The 19744-nt window shown below is 43.3% G+C and overlaps 1 protein-coding gene across 1 annotated transcript; it reads right to left on the reverse strand.

Moving 5' to 3' along the window:
* Positions 1-7081: 7081 nt before the first annotated feature.
* LOC135219043 (PH domain-containing protein DDB_G0287875-like) lies at positions 7082-12348 on the reverse strand. The gene is made up of 5 exons (XM_064255476.1): positions 12253-12348; positions 11686-11881; positions 10398-10858; positions 9524-9700; positions 7082-7339 (listed from the first exon to the last, which is right to left on the reverse strand). Exons 1-5 carry the CDS (start codon positions 12346-12348, stop codon positions 7082-7084), a joined length of 1188 nt encoding a protein of 395 aa, XP_064111546.1.
* Between the last annotated feature and the right edge of the window lie 7396 nt (positions 12349-19744).

Raw genomic sequence — 19744 nt, forward strand, 5'->3', positions numbered from 1 at the left:
GCTAATGCAGGAATATTCAACTCTTGTAGAGGGACATTTTCTGTTCTCAAAAGGAAAATTTAATAGCCAGTGCAACTCAAAATGTGCTTGGCTGAGGTAAAGAACCAGTACTTCAATGGAATGTGCTTGTCTGCAAATGAGAGAGAGCATAGTACTATATGGAAAAAGCAAAAGAAGGCAATAATGAAACAACTGGCTTGAAAGATTTTAGATGCCTGAACTTTGCACATGGCGGCAGCTTAGTAAGTTAGTACTTGGAATATATACTGGTTTTGGACTGTTCAGCCTAGTGATGATAAGTTTGAAAAATGACACTTTTCTATGAATCCGTAATGTAAAAGACCAGGAGGATTTAAATTATGATGAAAAAATTCAAGACTAAATTGCAACCCTAGATATGGCCAAGATACCTTTGTTCTGCATGCTTTTTAAGGTCAGTTTTGACTAAATCGGACCTGGATTTTTCTTATGAGTTGGCTCTCTCTGTAGGCTGTGTTCTCTTTGGAACGCTCTTGGGTTTATAGTCTGTTGAGACTCCTGAAGGGCTTGCAGTTGAAGATTTAAAGAAAGGAAGGAAGGAAGGAACTGCTGAGTCTTTATTCAATTGGTAACCTTCAGGCTAGTCCTATGAATGTAGAGAAGTGGTACAACATAAATCTTAACATGTATTTCTGTACATCTGTAATCTGGTTTGTTTAATGAATTAATTCTTTACTGTATTAGGTTTGTGGAAGATTAGCTCGTGATATTTAGTCCATGATGTTATTGTAGTTGTAATCACTAACTTTTCTTAGCTTTTACAGTGTAATTAAAGTATATTAGAGCACATTTTTTTTATGTAACTAGTAGTTATTGGTAATTTAGGACACTGTTACGGACCGAGGTCCGCTACAGGTTCTTTAAAATAATAAACATAAAAAATTCGACACCAACAGTTGAAACTCGGGATACAAATATAGAAAGAAACACAAACAGAACAAAAGTTTATTCACAAGCTTACTAACAAGATAAATGCAGAATGGTTTCTCCTATTTACATAACAAAGATAAAATCTCACAGTATGTGAACTGGGGAAACGGTGCTGTAATGAAATACTTGCTGGCCAGTTTTGCAGCTGTCGAAAATCAATGCTCAAAGCGACGGCTTCACAAAGGAGAAGTGTAGACCTTCAGATGTCTTCTTGATTCTGTACTGCAGACAGCAATGTCGATTCTTGATACTCGAAGGGCAGGTTACTCCTCTAAACCACTTGTTGGACGTTTCTTCTCTGAAGGGTTGCTCTATGTCGGGATCTCTCTCTTCCTGACTATGGACGACTTAACTCGTTTCTGATCACACACTCGTGCGTCTTCTTCCTCCTCTCTTATCCTTTGTCCCTTCCTTCTTCTCTTATCTCTCTCTGATGATCGGATTTCTCTACTTCCTCAGGGCATATATATATATGGCAATCTGGGGGCGGAGCCTACCAGCGAACGTTATCGTCTCCGATAGGAACTTTTTAGAAGGATCTAGACGAAAAGGTTACATCATAATACGCAGCGTTTCTGACGGGGCGTGTTGAGTTCCATTCCTTTAATATATAATTTTCCATTCCTTTAATATATAATTCCTTGCTATAAAGCAATTACCATGACAGACACCCAGGTAATTATAGAGACAGATGCAGAAACAGTACAGCAAATTCTCTAGGCTCGTATTTTTATAATATCAGTAATTATAACAAAGTAATGTTGAACTTCTCCATTCCAGAGGTCTTTTTTTTTTCCCCACTGTTGGATTGTGAAACTGTCTCCCTGAGTGCAATTAGAACCTCAGAAGTTCTAGCAAAGATGCAGTGCATTGCTTGTAGTTTGAATAATTTATGTTACCTATTCATTATTATGTTTGTTTGCTTTCTAATAGCACTTTCTCTCCGTAATTTCTTTCCAGTGAACCCCATATTCTTTGGAAGCTTGAATTTCAAGTCAGTGGCCACTGCAGTCCTGTCTTGTATGAGTAGGCCTCATTTCCCAAGAAATATAATTAGTAATATTAGTGTACTGGGCACAAATCCTGACCACTGGATGTCATCTGCTATCCAAGGAAACTTCTGCAATAGGCAGACTAACTGTTATTAGTGTTACTGAATAGCCTGTTTGGCCAGCTGTTAAAAGATGGAACATTCTTATTTGGTTTTACCTGTTTAAGGAGGCCGTATCAAATTTAGAAGGTGTTTGTCAAAGTTTAGGCCAAATTTGGTGAGGTGGTTTGCACCAATGTGTCGCGTGGTAATCAATAAGATTTTGTTTTGCCTGTTAATTGTTTGGCAGCTTAGGATGCAGTGGTTGGAGAACATGGCCCCCTACCATTCCTCTAGTGGATTACTTTCCTAGTTACCCAGACCCTGTGGGGGTTAGTGCCGTCAGCGCACCTCATGCAGTGCACTGTAGGCATTACTTGAGGTTTTTTGTAGCATCCCTTCAGCCCCTTGGCCCCAATCCGTTTCATTCTCTTAATAAATGATTGTACTTTTGTCCGTAGTCTCTCCCTTCCATCTTACTTTCCACTTTCTCATAAATTTTTCGTAGTGCAACTACAAAGTTTTCCTCCTTTTTACTGTCATTTTCCGTTTCAGCGATGAATTTATCTCATAAGTCCCAACACTTGGCTTTAGGCCTAAATTCTTTATTCAATTCTATTCTAGTTATCCAGATCATGGCTAGTTCAGTGCCTGCATTGTTAGATACTCCTTATATGAAATGTTACACTTTCTACAAAGGAAATGTTTGAATGACTTCGGAGATTTGAAATATTTCCTTCAAAATCTTGTTTGACAAGTCGGCGGCCTTTTAATGCCTGTTGGATGGGCACAGTAGGCCTTACTTGAGGTTCGTTGCAGTGTCATTTTAGCCCCTCGCTACAACTTCTTTCATTCCTCTGACTATACCTCCATTCACATTCTCTTACTTCGAACCCTCTGTTAACAGCTGTTTCATAGTGCAGCTTTGAGGTGGTGTTCCTCTTGGTACACCTTTAAATTTAGCCTTTCAGTTCTCGGGTTCCCTTTCAGCACTGATTGACCTCACTGGTCCTAGAATTGGGTCCTTGGCCTAAATTCTATATTCCACATGGTTATTTTGTAAATTTGAGCAGTAGCCAAAGGATGTTTGCATCGTTACTGTACGATGTGTTTAGTTATTTGGGTTTGCAAATGTTTATCTTATTTTTGAATTGAAGGTGTATTTACTTTCCTTATGTAGGTCAGTTTTAGTCATAGCCTTAAAGTAGTAGTCCTTATCATCATATCTTATTGCGCCAACGTTGTATCCACTGCAAAGCAGCCTGATTACATTCGTCAAGGTCCAAATCTATACAGATTGGCCCATGTTCACACCCATGAAGTATGTGATCCATTGTCTGGATGGGATGACCACATGGGCACTCAGCAGATGGGGTAAGACCCACTTATGAAGAAGAAGAGTAACCCAATCCTTTCTACAAAGGTTTTTTCCATGGGGAAGAGACTCGCATGGGCTCTGGATGGCCTCACCCAGTGGGCAGTGGTCAGTTTCTCTCCAGCGCTCTAGGCGGTAAGATGCAGACTCCGTGGGGTCGAGGCTGGTGGTGGTGGTTATGAAGCTCTTGCGGGATTTCAGTCTTTGTCTAACCACCTGGTGATCATAGAGTGGGTGCCTTTCATCATTCTCCTGTTTATTTTTTGGGGTCTGAATGGGCTGTTTGGCAGATGTTCGGTGGTCTAATGCCTGCCATTCTATAGAGTACTGAAAGGGGTGTTGGTCTTAAGGCACTAAAGTTATGCGACATGCTAGATTGAGTTCGGCAACAACTTTATGGGAATGATATAACCTTTCCCAGACTGGTGAGCAGTATTCGGCACTGGAGTAGTTGAGTGCCAGAGCTGTTTGTCTTAGGGTTTGGGGATTTGTTCCCCAATTTTAATTGGCAAGTTTGCTCGTAGTAGTAGTAGTAGTATGTATTAGTAGTAGTAAGCATCAGTCTATTTAGCCAATTTTAGTTTTTGTCAGTAGAAGAATTTTACTTGTGAACTAATCTAATTAATCTAACATAATGGAAAACAACTTGCCATGCATTGGGATGACAGGCTCCTGAGAGGTTTTAAGAGTTTAATATAACTGCTGAATTGTGATCTCTTCTGTTGTGTGTGGAGTCTGTCATATTGAACTACTGAATTCTCTTATTGGTTTGATAGGAAAGACGGCAAAAGGGATGGGGTAAAGGTTTATGGTTTAACCATGAAAATAACTAGGAAAATGCTGAGAGAGAGAGAGAGAGAGAGAGAGGGGTTAATGATTTCGCTACACTTGTTGTGCAAGTTATAGGGTGTTTCGTCCCGCCCTGTTATAGGGAATGGCCTCTTAAATTATTTACTTGCCCTCGAAGGGAGTTAATGCCATCAGTGCACCTCATTTGTGTAATGTAGGCATTACTTTAGTTTTTTACAGTTCATTTGGCTCCTAGCTGTAACCTCTCTCCTTCCTTTTTCTGTACATTTGTTCATGTTCTCTTTCTTCCATCTGACTTTCCACCCTCTCCTAACAGTTGATTCATAGTGCAGCTGCAAGGTTTTCCTCCTGTTACACCTTTCAAACCTTCTTAGTGTCAATATCCCTTTCAGAGCTGAGTGACCTCTTAGGTCCATTATTATTAATAGGGGTTAGTTTTTCCAGACCTCTGAGTCTCAAGTCTTAGGTCCGAGTGCTTGGCCTTTAGCCTATATGTATTCCAATTCCTCTTCCTCTAAGATGATTGAGGGGTTCACATTTACTATACTCTGTTTTTTTTCCATCTGTCCATCCGCCTGTGGTGTTTGCGCATGGTAACACTGCTTCCTGGGCTTTAAATAATATCCTATTTCGAATATTAACTGTGTAATTTGTATAAAGTAAATTATTAAAACACTTTTCAGTTGCAAATGTACACCCAGATATCCTTTTATTTACCTAAAACTTACACATAGCGTAACTATTTAAAGCCCGAAACGCAGTTACCATGCCAAAACACCACAGGCGGATGGACAGACGGAAAAAAACAGAGTATAGGTACATATAAAAGGAATTTATATTTATATACTTGAGTTGGTTGAATTTTTGTAAATAAAATAAAGAACATGCAAAATAAGCTTCAGTTGTTCCTACACAAATACAAACCTTCGGTCTTCACATAGGATTGAGGTTGCAGACGTGAGCTGGAATGGCCGTTTAACTTTCAGAGAAGCTTTAAATTTTAGGTTTCTCTTTTAGAATATTTTTAAGGCTTGCAGGCAGTATATACTTGATGTTCTTTGCAGCATCTCTTTGCCCCGTAGCTGCAACCCCTTTCATTCCTTTTGCTGTGCCTCCATTCATATTCTCTTTCTTCCATCTTCTTCCCACTTTCAAAACTTTTTTACTCGTGGTTTCCCTTTCAGCGCTGAATGACCTCTTAGGTTCCAGTGCGTGGCCTCTGGCCTAAATTCTATATTCAATTCTCTGTTCTGAGGAATCTTCTGCATTATTTTCCTGTACCAAAAACCAGAAAAACATTCCACTCAAAAGTGAAAATTTCCGCAAGTATTTCCCATAGATTTTATGCATCATTAACTTTTACTGCGATTTTTATAATTGCCTCTATATTTCCCAGAGTTGAATTTGAATTTCCTTTCGTTAGGTCAGTGGAAGAACAATGCATGATATTGGACTAGTAAATTTTATGTCATTTTTATGGAACAGCAGTAATAACAAATATTGCAAAAGCAACAGAGAATAATAAAAATTGTTACATTATTTGAATGCTCAACATATTATATTCAGCTTAAGACATTTGTAGAACTCAATTTCACTAAACTATAGATATGCAGTATGTAAACATTTGTATGGTAACACTGAATACTGAAGTACAATAGAGCTTCAGAGTATTCTCTTTATATGTAAATATGGCTTCATAAATATGATACTTATTCTCCCCTGTGTAATAGCAAGGTACGTACATCTAAACTCTGTAGAGGGTGATACAGAAGTTAAGTGATGAGTTCCCTGTTCAGTTTGTGCGGAAAATAATGAGCACCATAATCTTTGGAAGCTTGAATTTCAAGTTGGTGGCCTGTTCCAAATGAATCATTATCCGCTTCTGAATATAATATATATAATATAATAATAATAATGATTAATATGGATGGCTGAAAATGAAGTTGTATTTCTATACAGTATTTTAAAGGATTACTATCCTCAGTTTTAAATGGCTATCCTCTATATTGTAAATGGTTAGCCTCTATATTTAAATGGTTATATTCGATATTTAAATGGTTATCATCTGTTGTAGTTGTTTATCCTCTATTTTACTTGGTTATCCTCTGTTTTAATTTGTTATCCTCTTATAATTGTAATCTTTTATTTTTAAATTATCTTCCTCAATTAATTGGTTATCCTCTGTTGTGCTACTTCTTTATCCTCTATTTTAAGTGATTGTCTTCTATATCTCCGATAGTTATCCTTTATATGTATTGCACATGGATATCCACTATTGTAAAGGGTTATCTTCTATATTTATAATGGTTGTCTTCTATATTTTGAATTGTTATTCTCTATGTTTTGGATAGTTATATATTTTATATGGTTATAATCTATATTTTGAATGGTGATCCTTTATTTTAGTTAGATATTAGTTTTCCTCAATTTTGAATGGTTATCCTTTGTGTCAAACAAGAATCTGCAGTGCATCTCTTGCCCAGCCAGCCAATTGCACAAGATTTTTGTATGTGATCTTTGGTCGTTGGTTTTGCAACGAAGGCCTTACCATCTACGATGCCTTTTATGGTTTGTGCTTCCAAAGATGCAGAGTGGGGTTATGATAAGACTGAAGGTACTGTCTATGGATGCCACTTCTGGGTGCAGAGTAAGGATCACTTGGCCAAGGTGCACCTCTTCCATCATCTCTTGAAGACCCAGGTGCAGAATAGTAATAACTCCTACACTTGAAATAGTAGTTGTCACCCGCTGAGGAACCTGGCCTAATGGAATACCTGTCATCCCTGTCAGCCTCTGACCTGGAATAATGTAGGGTGCATCTTGGAATTGGGAAGACTTTAGGGCTCCTGGACAATGAGGGATTGGCAGAGAGGTCTTCCACTGGTTCTTTCTGGAGTTGTAGGGAGCTCTTGGCAGAGGTCTTCCACTGGTTTCTTTTCTGGATGTCTGTAGGGATCTCTGGCCAGAGGTGCAGGCCTGCTGAAATTCTGCATGGGATAGATGTTGCCTCTGGGTCTCGCTGATTCATTGTCCAAATAACCCAGGTTGTCTTGATCGCGAGGGAATCCGTCAACAGGCATGCTTGCTGTGGATATCTGCAGATAAGGATACATATCTTGAGTTTTCTTTTTGAAGGCAATTTGATCTTTGAATCTTCTAGTTTTGAAATTAGCATGATGTGTTAGTTTAGAAAATGGAACAAAATTATTATTATTAATATTTACAAGATGAACGTTATTCATACGGGACATGCCCAGAGAGGCCATTGATGTGAAATTCAAACTTCCTAAAAGTTTTTGGTATTCATTTAAAAGAAATAAGTTTATAGGAGCTACCGAAAGATGTCAGTTATTAAAATGAAAAAGAAATGAACAAACTGGCAGTGAAGACAGTAAGTTTCATTGGAGTTACCGAGGAAACTGTTCAACTGAAACTCAAAACTTAAGTTCAGATGCAATGCACTACTACCCTAAAACAAATCTGTGTATTTACTATAATTTATGTACATATTTATTTGTTTATGAATTTGTCAGTTATTTTCTTTTCTGATTACTGATCCCTTCTTTCTGTATTTCCTATTACTTCTGTTATTCTTTCAAATGAACACCATATTCATGAGAAGCTTTTGTGGGCTGGTTTCGTATATGATAGGGTTCATCTTCTGAATGAAGAAAATAATATTTAGAGTCCAAAAGTACTTGGTTATAAAAATTGTGAGCAGAAGTTTCATTGGATTCACAAAGAGAAACTGGATATACACAGGAAAGTTATGAAAAGTGGGAACAATTTACTGTCTAAGGTGAACGAGAAAACATTCTGGTAGAGACAAGTGGAAGAGTGACAAGCAAGATCATTATGACAGTCTACCCATAGGGGGTTAGTCCATCAGTGCACCTCATGCAGTACACTGCAGGCATCACTTAAGGTTCTTTGCATCATCCCTCTGCCCTAAGCTTCAGTCCCTTTCACTCCTTTTACTGTACCTACTAAGTTCATATTCTCTTTTTTCCATCTTTCTTTCCACCATCTCCTAACAATTGTTGCATAGTGCAACTTTGAGGTTTTCCTCCTGTTACAACTTCCAAACCATACGACTCAATTTCCCATTCAGCAGTGAATGACCTCATAGGTCCCAGCACGTTGCCTTTGGCCAGAATTGTGTATCTCAATCCTTGAATCAGTGTTTCGTGTTCATTTTTTTGAAAATAATCACATATATTCTGATTCATACAAGCAGCAGCCACTATGAAAAATGTAAAAATATTGTAGAAAGTCATCAAATTAAGCAGAACTTTTGATGGAGGTGATGCAAAATTGAGAGAAGAGCTTGAAATCTTGCACCTTTTTCCAGTCATAGGAAATTGGCCTAAATATCTCATGATTTTCTAGAACATGTTCCAACCTATGACTAGTATTCTGAGAGCTACAGGTATTAAAGTGGTTTCATTGTTGAACCAGAAGAGGAATTGGGATTGTCCTCATTTGATCAGGAATGAGAGACACAATATTACCTTAGCTTATAATTTACAACATATATTTTACTCTTAAAATATAATTTATATTTTAGGCTGTGTCCACAAGATCAAGCTTTGTTTGATGTGACGTCAGAAGTGGAGAAACAGCAGAGCAGGCAAAGGGCTGACTGACATTGCCCGCTGGTTCCCTGCTTCTGATGTCACATGGAACGTTCGATCATGTTGAGGCAGCCTTATTCTTGAAATATAATTTATATATTTTACTCTTAAACAGTTTGCAGTAAAAAAGTGGTGCAATTACACAGGCAGTCCCCGGGTTACGACTGGCCGTTCTTGAGACACGTTGTAAGCCGAAAATTGTCATAAGCCGGAACATCGTCAAAAATCATAAGAAAACCTTACTTTTAATGCTTTGGGTACGTTAAAAACTATGTAAACTACATTCTTATTGCATTTTTCATCCAAAAATCCTTAAAATATTGATTATTTTGCATTTTTGGAGTCATTTCTTCTGTCAGATTGATGTTGTAAGCGTCGTAACCCTGGAACATGCATCATAAACCTGGAAATAATTTCTGATAAATATAATTGAAAAGCGTTGTAACCTCGTAACGTTGTAAGCCGAACCCGTCGTAAGGCGGGGACTGTTACTTTCAATTTCAATATAAGGACAGCCTGTAGGTATCAGTTAGAAAGCACACTGGCTAAAGATTAACCAAGCATGTATACGAGTATGCAGTGTGGGTAGGAACATAACGATCTATAGCAACTTTTTAATGAAACTTCGAAAAAATGAACTCATACCTTGTTGTATTCCTTGTTCTTCTTGTTTTTGTTGTTTTTGATGGCCCTGAAGGCTATGTTAGCGATGAGGGCGACAAGAATTATTCCTCCCAGAGTGCCAAAAACTGCGCCGAATATGACCCCGTCTGTGAGAGAGCCAATTTCGTCTTGGACTGCTTTTTGGGCATCCTCTGCATTCTGGAATGAATTGAAACATTAGCTCCCTGGCTTTAAAGAAATAGGAGAAGAGGCTAAAGTAAAGGAAACTTGAGTCAAAAGATGCAAAACCAAACTGAAGGTGTTTAGATAGGAAGCCAAGGGCTGACCTATATTTCAAAGAGTTACGAAGAAGACCAACATTTGTGACATTTGGCAGTTTGAACTAATCTTTCCAGGATAAGTTTCGAGTAGCTGAACACCCAGAATGTTGATAGAGGTGAGAGATTTAATCACACATACTCACAAGCACAATTTGGGTTAATTTAGATTAACTCAGTCCAAGGTTTTGTGTATCTTTAATCTACAACACCTAGCAATCTATATAGCTAAATGTCAAGTACATACAACTTAACCTTGTGTGTAGGAGAGGTTTCAGGGAAGACGCAGCAGCCAACATCCACTAATTTTGGCAGGTCAGGTTAGGATAGGAATACGAGTAAGAGACACCAAAATAAAATGAACTGGTTACACACACACACACACACGCACACACAGAGAGAGTTATAGGCAGGATTTGCTTTAATGGACAATATTGTACCAACTGAGGTTAACCTCGTAGAAAATTAGGAGAGCGAGTGCATCTGGTATGAAGAGTTTAATAAGTGCAACCGCCTCATACTTGTGCATGTCGGATTTAATGTACAACAGAATGAGTTAAGACAGCTAGTTAACTTACCTGTCTCATACTTTCCAGTCTCCTGTTTGTTTCAGTTTTGTCAAGGTTAGCATTAATGAACGCTGGTGTAGTAGCATAGCTCATTTGATCATTGAGGTCTGAGTTGAGCGACGTCAAGCTTTTCAAATTTTCCTGATCCCAGCTGTCAATATTATTCTTCAGAATCTGGAGCTGGTCATCTATATCATTAAGCGTCTTCTCCAGAGCTTTGCACTTTGGATCAGCGTTTTCTACGCAGATACCTCTACTTTCCTCAGCCTCAGCTAATACAATCTTGAAGTGCAGGAGATCGATGAGGGGTCGCCGAAGGTCCTCTCGTTGCAGCCTGCTGGTTTCAGTCGAACTCACAGGCTTTGGAGTTGTTGTTGTAGCTTCAGCGCTTGTCAGAGCATCCTGGAACTCTTGGAGGGTACTATTGATGTTTTGAAGGACAGTGTCCGTCTCCTCCAGGACCTCTTTCTCTGTCGGGAAAGATTTGGGGGAATTTCACATTCTGAAAAAGTAGAGGGGAAGGAAAGTAGCATTTTAGGGGGTCAGGATGGTTTGAGTTCCTGCGCAAAGAGAGTGGAGGTAGTTGATTATGGTTTCCCAGTGTAAATTGTCAAGGAGATGAGAGAGAGAGAGAGAGAGAGAGAGAGCCTCGAACGATTTGGAAGTTATCTTAGCAGATACATTATTAAACTGTAACGTTCAGTTAAACACTCCTTGGTGGCTTAATTTCTCTCTCTCTCTCTCTCTCTCTCTCTCTCTCTGAATATGATTTTAGTCATCATTCATCCTCTTTTTTCCAACATGACAAATAACCATATATATATACATATATATATATATATATATATATATATATATATATATATATATATATATATATATATATATAGTATGTATATATATAATTTCTCGTGACTTTCACTTTACTCTTACGCTTGAGATGGTCAAGGTGATCCATTGTAAACACAGTAAGAATAAATGAGTTGTGTGGAATGAATTAACGTTTCCAATGAACACTGACTGGGTTTCATTCCTAAGCCAAGACAATTCATCAGGAAATGTTCCTAAGACAGAAAGCTCACTAGACTGACTATGTGATCCATAAAGAGGGGAAAAACCTCTGTGGTTATAACTGAATTATTGAAATAAAGGTGCCACTTTGATCATCACTGGCAGTGTTGACGTTGAAAAGGTATTTATGGCATTTAGTGAGACGTTTTCGGAATGGTTACTCATGCCCTACCTTGCCTCTGTCTGCAGTGGTGTAAACAGAAATGAAACGATGCTGAAAACTCACTTGTTTTTGGTTTTGGAGTGGTTGTGGGGGATGTAGTTGCTGTAGACGTAGTCGTTGTAGATGTGGTTATTGGGGTTGTGGTTGTTGAGGTCGTCGGGTTGTGGTTGTTGTAGATGGGGTCGGTTGGGGGATGGATCTTCAGATGGGTGGTGCTTTGTTGGATGGACTTCAAGTTTGTGGTCGTTGTTGAATGGATCTTCAGATGGGTGGTCGTGGGGTTGAAATGGAATCTTCAGGGTTGTGGTCGTGTTGATGGATCTTCAGATGTTGGTCCGTGGGGGTTGAATGGACCTTCAGATGTGGTCGTGTTTGAAATGGACCTTCAGGGAAATTGTGGTCGGGGGGGTGTTGAATGGATTTCAGTTGTGTCGTGTTGAATGATTATTCAGTTTGTGGTCGTATTTGGAATGGATCTTCAAGATTGGGGTGGTCGTGTTGAATGGATCTTCAGTTGTGTCGTGTTTGAATGGATCTTCAGGTTGTGGTCGTATTGGGGGAATGGATCTTCAGAATGGTGGTCGTATTGGGGGATGGATCTTCAGGATGATGGTCGCATTGAATGGATGCCTCAGTTGTGGTCGTATGAATGGGATCTTCAGTTGTGGCCTCGGGGGGTGTTGAATGGACGCTTCCCAGAGTGGTCGGTGTTGAATGGATTTCCATTGTTGGGTCGGGGGTGTTGAGTGGACCTTCAGAATTGTGTCGTATTGAATGGATGCTTCAGTTGGTGGTCGTGTTGAATGGATCTTCAGTTTGGGGGTCCGTGTTGAATGGTGATCTTCAGTTGTGGTCGTGTTAGATGGATCTCAGTTGGTGGTCGTATTGGGGGATTGGATTCTTCAGGTTGTGGTCGTGTTGAATTGACTTCAGGATGTGGTCGTTTGGGGGAATGATCTTCAGGTTTGTGGTCGTGTTGAATGATCTTAGTTGTGGTCGTGTTTGAATGGATCTTAGTGGTGGTCGGTGGGGGGTTGAATGGACCTTTCAGATTGTGGTCGTTGTTGAATGGACCTTCAAGATGGTGGTCGTGGGGGTTGAATGGATTACAGTTGTGGTCGTGTTGGAATGGATCTTCAGTTGGTGGTCGTGGGGGTTGAATGGACTTCAAGATGTGGTCCGTGTTGAATGGATCTTCATGTTCAGGTTGGGTCGTTGTTGAATGGTCTTCAGGGGGATGGTGGTGTGGTTGAATGGACCTTCAGATTGTGGTCGTGTTAAAGTGGATCTTCAGTTGGGTGTCGTGTTGACCTGGATCTTCAGGGGTTGTGGTCTGTTGAGTGGATCTTCAGTTGTGGTCGTATTGAATGGATCGTTCAAAGGGGGATGGTGGGTCGTAATTGGAATGGAGCTTCAGTTGTGGTCCGTGTTGAATAGAATCTTCAGGTTGTGGTCCGTGTTGGGAAATGGACCTTCAGTTTTGGTCGTGTTGAATGGATCTTCAGATGTGGTCGTTGTTGAATGGCTTTCAGTTGTGGTCGTATTGAGATGGATCTTCAGATGTGTGGTTCCGTATTGGGAATGGATCTTCCTGTTTGTGTGTGTTGAATGATCTTTCAGTGTGGTCGTGTTGAATGGACCTTCAGATGTGGTCGTGTTGAATGGATCTTCAGTTGTGGTCGTGTTGAATGGATCTTCAGTTGTGGTCTGTTGAATAGGACTTCAGTGTGTCGTGTTGAATGGATCCTTCAGTTGTGTCGTGTTAGATAGATCTTCAGATGTGGTAGTGGAGGGGATGGATCTTCAGATGTGGTCGTGGGGGATGGACTTTTTCAGATTTGGTCGTTGGGGATGGATCTTCAGAGTGGTCGGGGGGATGGATCTTCAGATGTGGTCGTGGGGGATGGATCTTCAGATGTGGTCGTGGGGGATGGATCTTCAGATGTGGTCGTGGGGGATGGATCTTCAGATGTGGTCGTGGGGGATGGATCTTCAGATGTGGTCGTGGGGATCGGATCTTAGATGTGGTCGTGGTGGATGGATCTTCAGATGTGGTCGTGGGGGATGGATCTTCAGATGTGGTCGTGGGGGATGGATCTTCAGATGTGGTCGTGGGGGATGGATCTTCAGATGTGGTCGTGGGGGATGGATCTTCAGATTGTGGCTGTGGTGGATGGATCTCGATGTGGTCCGTGGTGGATGGATCTTCAGATGGGTCGTGTGGATGGATTCAGATTGTGGTCGTGTGGGATGGATCTTCAGATTGGTGTGGGGATGGAATCTTTCAGGGATGGTGGTCGTGGGGGATGGATCTTCAGATGTGGTCGTGGGGATGGATCTTCAGGATGTGGTTCGCGTGGGGGAATGGATCTTCGATTTGGTCGTTTTGGGATGGATCTTCAGATGTGGTCGTGGGGGATGGATCTTCAGATGTGGTCGTGGGGGATGGATCTTCAGATGTGGTCGTGGGGGATGGATCTTCAGATGTGGTCGTGGGGGATGGATCTTCAGATTGTGGGGTCGGGGGGATGGATCTTCAGATTGGTGGTCCGTGGGATGGGATCTTCAGATGGTGGTCGTGGGGGATGGTAATCTTCAATGGTGGTCGTGGGGGGAGGATGGATCTTCAGGATGTGGGTCGGTGGGGGGATGGATCTTCAGATTGTGTCGTGGGGGATGGATCTTCAGATGTGGCCGTGGGGGTGGGATGGATCTTCAGATGTGGTCGTGTGGGATGGATTCTTCAGATGTGGTCGTGGTGATTGGATCTTCATATGTGGTCCGGGTGGTGGTGGATCTTCAGGATTGGGTCGGTGGATGGATCTTCAGATGTGGCCGTGGGGGATGGATCTTCAGATGTGGCCGTGGGGGATGGATCTTCAAGGGGATGTGGTCGGTGGTGGATTTTGGGATTCTCAGGATGTGTCGTGGTGGGATGGATTTTCTCAGATGTGGTCGGGTGGATGGATCTTTCAGGATGTGGTCGTTGGGGGATGGATCCTTCAGGATGTGGTCGTGTGGGATGGATCTTCAGAGTGGTCGGTGGGGGGATGGATCTTCATATGTGGTCGTGGGGATGGATCTTCAGATGTTTTCGTTGTGGGATGGATCTTCAGGATGTGGGTCGTGTGGGATGGCTCTTCAGATGTGGTCGTGGTGGATGGATCTTCGATGTGGTCCGTGGGGGATTGGATCTTCAGATGTGGTCGTGGTGGATGGATCTCAGATGTGGTCGTTGGTGATGGATCTTTCAGATGTGGTCGTGGTGGATGGATCTTCAGGATGTGGTCGTGGTGGATGGATTCTTCAGATTAGTCGTGTGGGATGGAATCCTTCAGTATGTTGTCGGTGGGATGGATCTTCAGATGTGGTTCGTGGTGTATGGATCTTCAGATGTGGTCGTGGTGGATGATCTTCAGATGTGGTCGTGGTGGATGGATCTTCATATTTGTCAGTGGTGGATGGAGCTTCAGATGTGTGTCGTGGTGGATGATCTTCAGATGTGTCGTGGTGGATTGGATCTTCAGATGTGGTCGTGTTGGATATATCCTTCAGATGTGGTCGTGTGGATGGATCTTCAGATGTGGTCGTGGTGGATGATCTTCCAGATGGGTCGTGGTGTATGGATCTTTCAGATTTGGTCTTGTTGGATTGATCTTCAGATGTGGTCGTGGTGGATGGATCTTCAGATGTGGTCCGTGTGTATGATCTTCCAGAATGTGGTCGTGTGGGATGGATCTTCAGATGTGGTCGTGGTGGATGGATCTTCAGATGTGGTCGTGGTGGATGGATCTTCAGATGTGGTCGTGTGGGATGGATCTTCAGATGTGGTCGTGGGGGATGGATCTTCAGATGTGGTCGTGTGGGATGGATCTTCAGGATGTGTCTTGTGGGATGGATCTTCAGATGTGTCTTGTGGGGATGGATCTTCAGATGTTGTTCTTTTGGGATGGTCTTCAGATGTGGTCGTGGTGGATGTCTTCAGAGTGGTCTGGTGGATGGATCTTCAGATGTGTGTCGTGGTGGATGGATCTTCAGATGTTGTCGTGTGGATGGATCTCAGATGTGGTCGTGGTGATGATCTTCAGATGTGGTCCCGTGGTGGATGGATCTTCAGATGTGGGCGTGTGGGATGGATCTGTCAGATGTGGGTCGGGGTGGATGGATCTTCAGATGTGGTCGTGGTGGATGGATCTTCAGATGTGGTCGTGGTGGATGGATCTTCAGATGTGGTCGTGGTGGATGGATCTTCAGATGTGGTCGTGTGGGATGGATCTTCAGATGTGGTCGTGGTGGATGGATCTTCAGATGTGGTCGTGGTGGATGGATCTTCAGATGTGGTCGTGTGGGATGAGTCTTCAGATGTTGTCGTGGTGATGGATCGTCAGTGTGTCCGTGGTGGATGGATCTTCAGATGTGGTCGGTGGGATGGATCTTCAGATGTGGTCGTGGTGGATGGTCTTCAGATTGGTCCGTGGTGGATTGATCTTCAGATTTGGTCGTGGGGATGGATCTTCAGATGTTGTCGTGTGGGATGGATCTTCCAGAATGTGGTCGGGGGGGATGGATCTTCAGATGTGGTCGGTGGGATGGATCTTCAGATTGGTCCGTGTGGGATGGATCTTCTATTGGTCGGAGGGGATGGATCTTCAGATGTGTCGGGGGGATGGACTTCAGATGTGGTCGTGTGGGATGGATCTTCCGAATGTGGTCGTGTGGGATGGATCTTCAGATGTGGTCGTGGGGGATGGATCTTCAGATGTGGTCGTGTGGGATGGATCTTCAGATGTGGTCGTGGTGGATGGATCTTCAGATGTGGTCGTGGTGGATGGATCTTCAGATGTGGTCGTGGTGGATGGATCTTCAGATGTGGTCGTGTGGTGATGGATCTTCGATGTGTTCGTGTGGGATGGATCTTCATATGTGGTCGTGGTGGATGGATCTTCAGATTGGGTCGTGGTGGATGATCTTCAGATGTGGTCGTGGGGGGATGGATCTTCAATATGTGGTCGTGTGGGATGGATCTGCAGATGTGGTCTGTGGATGGATCTTCAGATGTGGTCGTGGTGGGATGATCTTCAATGTGTCGTGGTGGTGGATCTTCATATGTTGTCGTGTGGGATGGATCTTCAGATGTGGTCTTTGGATGTGATCTCAATGTGGTCGTGTGGGATGGATCTTCCAGATTGGTTCGTGGTGGATGGATCTTCAAATGTGGTCTGTGGGATGGATCGTTCAGATGTGGTCGTGGTGGATGGTCTTCAGATTGTGGTCGTGTGGGATGGATCTTCAGATGTGATCCGTGTGGGATGATCTTCAATGTGGTCGTGTGGGATGGATCTTCCGATGTGGTCGGGTTGAGGATCGTCAGATTGTTGGTCGTGGTGGATGGAGCTTCAGATGTGGTCGTGGTGGATGATCTTCAGTATGTGGTCGTGGTTGATGGATCTTCAGATGTGGTCGTGGTGGATGGATTTCATATGTGGTCGTGTGGGATGGATCTCAGATGTGTCTTGTGGGATTGTCTTCAGATGTGGTCTTTGTGGGATGGATCTTCAGATGTGGTCGTGGTGGATGGATCTTCAGATGTGGTCGTGTGGGATGGATCTTCAGATGTGGTCGTGTGGGATGGATCTTCCGAATTGGTCCGTGGGTGATGGATCTTCAGAGTGTGGTCCGTGGTGGATGGATTTCAGATGTGGTCGTGTTGGATGATCTTCAGATTGTGGGTCGTGTGGGATGGATCTTCAGAATGTGGTCGGGTGGATGTCTTCAGATGTGGTCGTGGTGGATGATCTTCAGATGTGGTCGTGGTGGATTGATCTTTCAGATGTTGGTCGTGGTGGATGGATCTTCAGATGTGTCGTAGGTGGATGGATCTTCAGATGTGGTCGTGGTGAATGGATCTTCAGATGTGTTCGTGGTGGGATGGATCTTCAATGTGTCGTGGTGGATGGATGCTTCCGATGTGGTCGTGTGGGATGGATCTTCAGTATGTGGTCGTGTGGGATTGGATCTCAGGATGTGGTCGTGGTTGGATGGATCTTCATAGTGGTCGGGTGGGATGGATCTTCAGATGTGGTCGTGGTGGATGGATCTTCAGATGTGGTCGTGGTGGATGGATCTTCAGATGTGGTCGTGGTGGATGGATCTTCAGATGTGGTCGTGTGGGATGGATCTTCAGATGTGGTCGTGTGGGATGGATCTTCAGATGTGGTCGTGGTGGATGGATCTTCAGATGTGGTCGTGTGGGATGGATCTTCAGATGTGGGTCGTGGTGAGGATCTTCAGATGTGGTCGTGTGGGATGGATCTTCAGATGTGGTCGTGGTGGATGGATCTTCAGATGTGGTCGTGGTGGATGGATCTTCAGATGTGGTCGTGTGGGATGGATCTTCAAGAATGTGTCTTGTGGGATGGATCTTCAATGTGGTCCTTGTGGATGGATCTTTCAGATGTGGTCGTGGTGGATGATCTTTAGATTGTGTCGTGTGGGATGGATCTTCAGATTGTGGTCGGGTGGGATGGAATCTTCAGAATGTGGGACGTGGTGGATTGGGATCTTCAGTATTTGGTCGTGGTGGATGGATCTCAGATGTGGTCGTGTGATGGATCTTCAGATGTGGTCCGTGTGGGATGGATCTTCAGATGTGTTCGGTGGGATGGATCTTCAGATGTGTCGTGTGGGATGGTTTCATATGTGTCGTGTGGAATGGATCTTCAGATGTGGTCTGTGGTGGATGGATCTTCAGATGTGGTCGTTTGGGATGGAATCTTTCATCTTCAGATGTTAGGTCGTGGTGGATGGATCTTCAGATGTGGGCGTGTGGATGATCTTCAGTGTGGTCGTGTGGGATGGATCTTCAGATGTTGTCGTGGTGGATGGATCTTTCAATGTGGTCCGTGTGGGATGGATTCTTCAGAGATGTGGTCTCGTGGGATGGATCTTCAGACGTGGTCGGGTGGTGGATGGAATCTTCAGATGTGGGTGTGTGGAATGGATCTTCAGATTGTGGGTCGTGGTGGATGGATCTTCAGATTGGGTCGTGGTGAGATGGATCGTTCAGAGGTGTCTGGGGATGGATTCTTCAGATGGGTCGTGGTGGAGGATCTTCAGGATGTGTCGTTGGTGGATGGATCTTAGAATGGTTCGTGTTTATGTGGGAGGATAATCCAGATGGTGGTCGTGGTGGAGGATCTTCAGGAAGGTGGTTCGTGGTTGACTGATCTTCAGATGGGTCTGGTCGTGTGGGATGGCATCTCAGATGTGGTCGTGTGGATGGATCTTCAGATTTGGTCGGGGGGGATGGTCTTCAGATGTGGTCGGTGTGGGCTGGGATCTTTCAGATGTGGTCGTGTGGGATGGATCTTCAGATGTGGTCGGGGGGGATGATCTCAGATGTGGTCGGGGGGACTGATTTTCTTCAGATGTGGTCGTTGTGGGATGGATCTTCAGATTGGTGTGTGGGATGGATTTCAGATGTGGTCGTGGGGATGGATCTTCAGAGTGTCGTGTGATGATTTCAGATGTGGTGTGTGGTGGAGGATCTTCAGATGTGGTCGTGCGGGGATGGATCTTCAGATGTGGTCGTGGTGGATGGATCTTCAGATGTGGTCGATCGTTTGGGATGATCTTAGATGTGGTTCGTGTGGATGGATCTATCAGATGTGGCGTGGTGATGGATCCTAGATGTGGTTCGTGGTGGATGGAGTTCAGATGTGGGCGTGTGGGACGGATCTTCAGATGGTCGGTGTGGGAGGATCTTCAGATGTGGTCGTGATGGTATGGATCTTTCAGATGGGTCGTCGGTGGAACTGGATTCTAAATGTGGTCGTGGTGGATGGATCTTCAGATGTGGTGTGTGGGATGGATCTTCAGATGTGGTCGTGTGGGATGGATCTTCAAGATGTGTAGTGTGGGATGGATATTCAGATGTGGGTGGTGGATGGGATCTTCAGAGTGGTCGTGTGGGATGGATTTCAGATGTGGTCGTGGTGGATGGATTTAAGATGTGCGGGTGGGATGGATCTTCAGATTGTGGTGTGTGGGATGGATCTCAAGATGTGGTCGTGGGGATGGATCTTCAGATGTGTCGTTGGTGGATTGGATCTTCAGGATGGTC

The sequence above is a fragment of the Macrobrachium nipponense genome, chromosome 19 (assembly GCF_015104395.2).
Source record: "Macrobrachium nipponense isolate FS-2020 chromosome 19, ASM1510439v2, whole genome shotgun sequence".
Classification (NCBI taxonomy): Eukaryota; Metazoa; Arthropoda; class Malacostraca; order Decapoda; family Palaemonidae; genus Macrobrachium; species Macrobrachium nipponense.

Bases quoted from the DNA above. Each gene is read 5' to 3' on its own strand.
- LOC135219043 (XM_064255476.1), bottom strand. From the start codon at position 12,348: ATGGAAATCCATTCAACACCGACCACTCTGGGAAGCGTCCATTCAACA. The intron at 11,882-12,252 runs GCATCCATTCAA...ACCCATCTGAAG, and splicing joins TTCATACGACCACAACTGAG to ATCCATTCAACAACGACCAC. The intron at 10,859-11,685 runs GTGAGTTTTCAG...CTTTCCCGACAG, and splicing joins CACTCCAAAACCAAAAACAA to AGAAAGAGGTCCTGGAGGAG.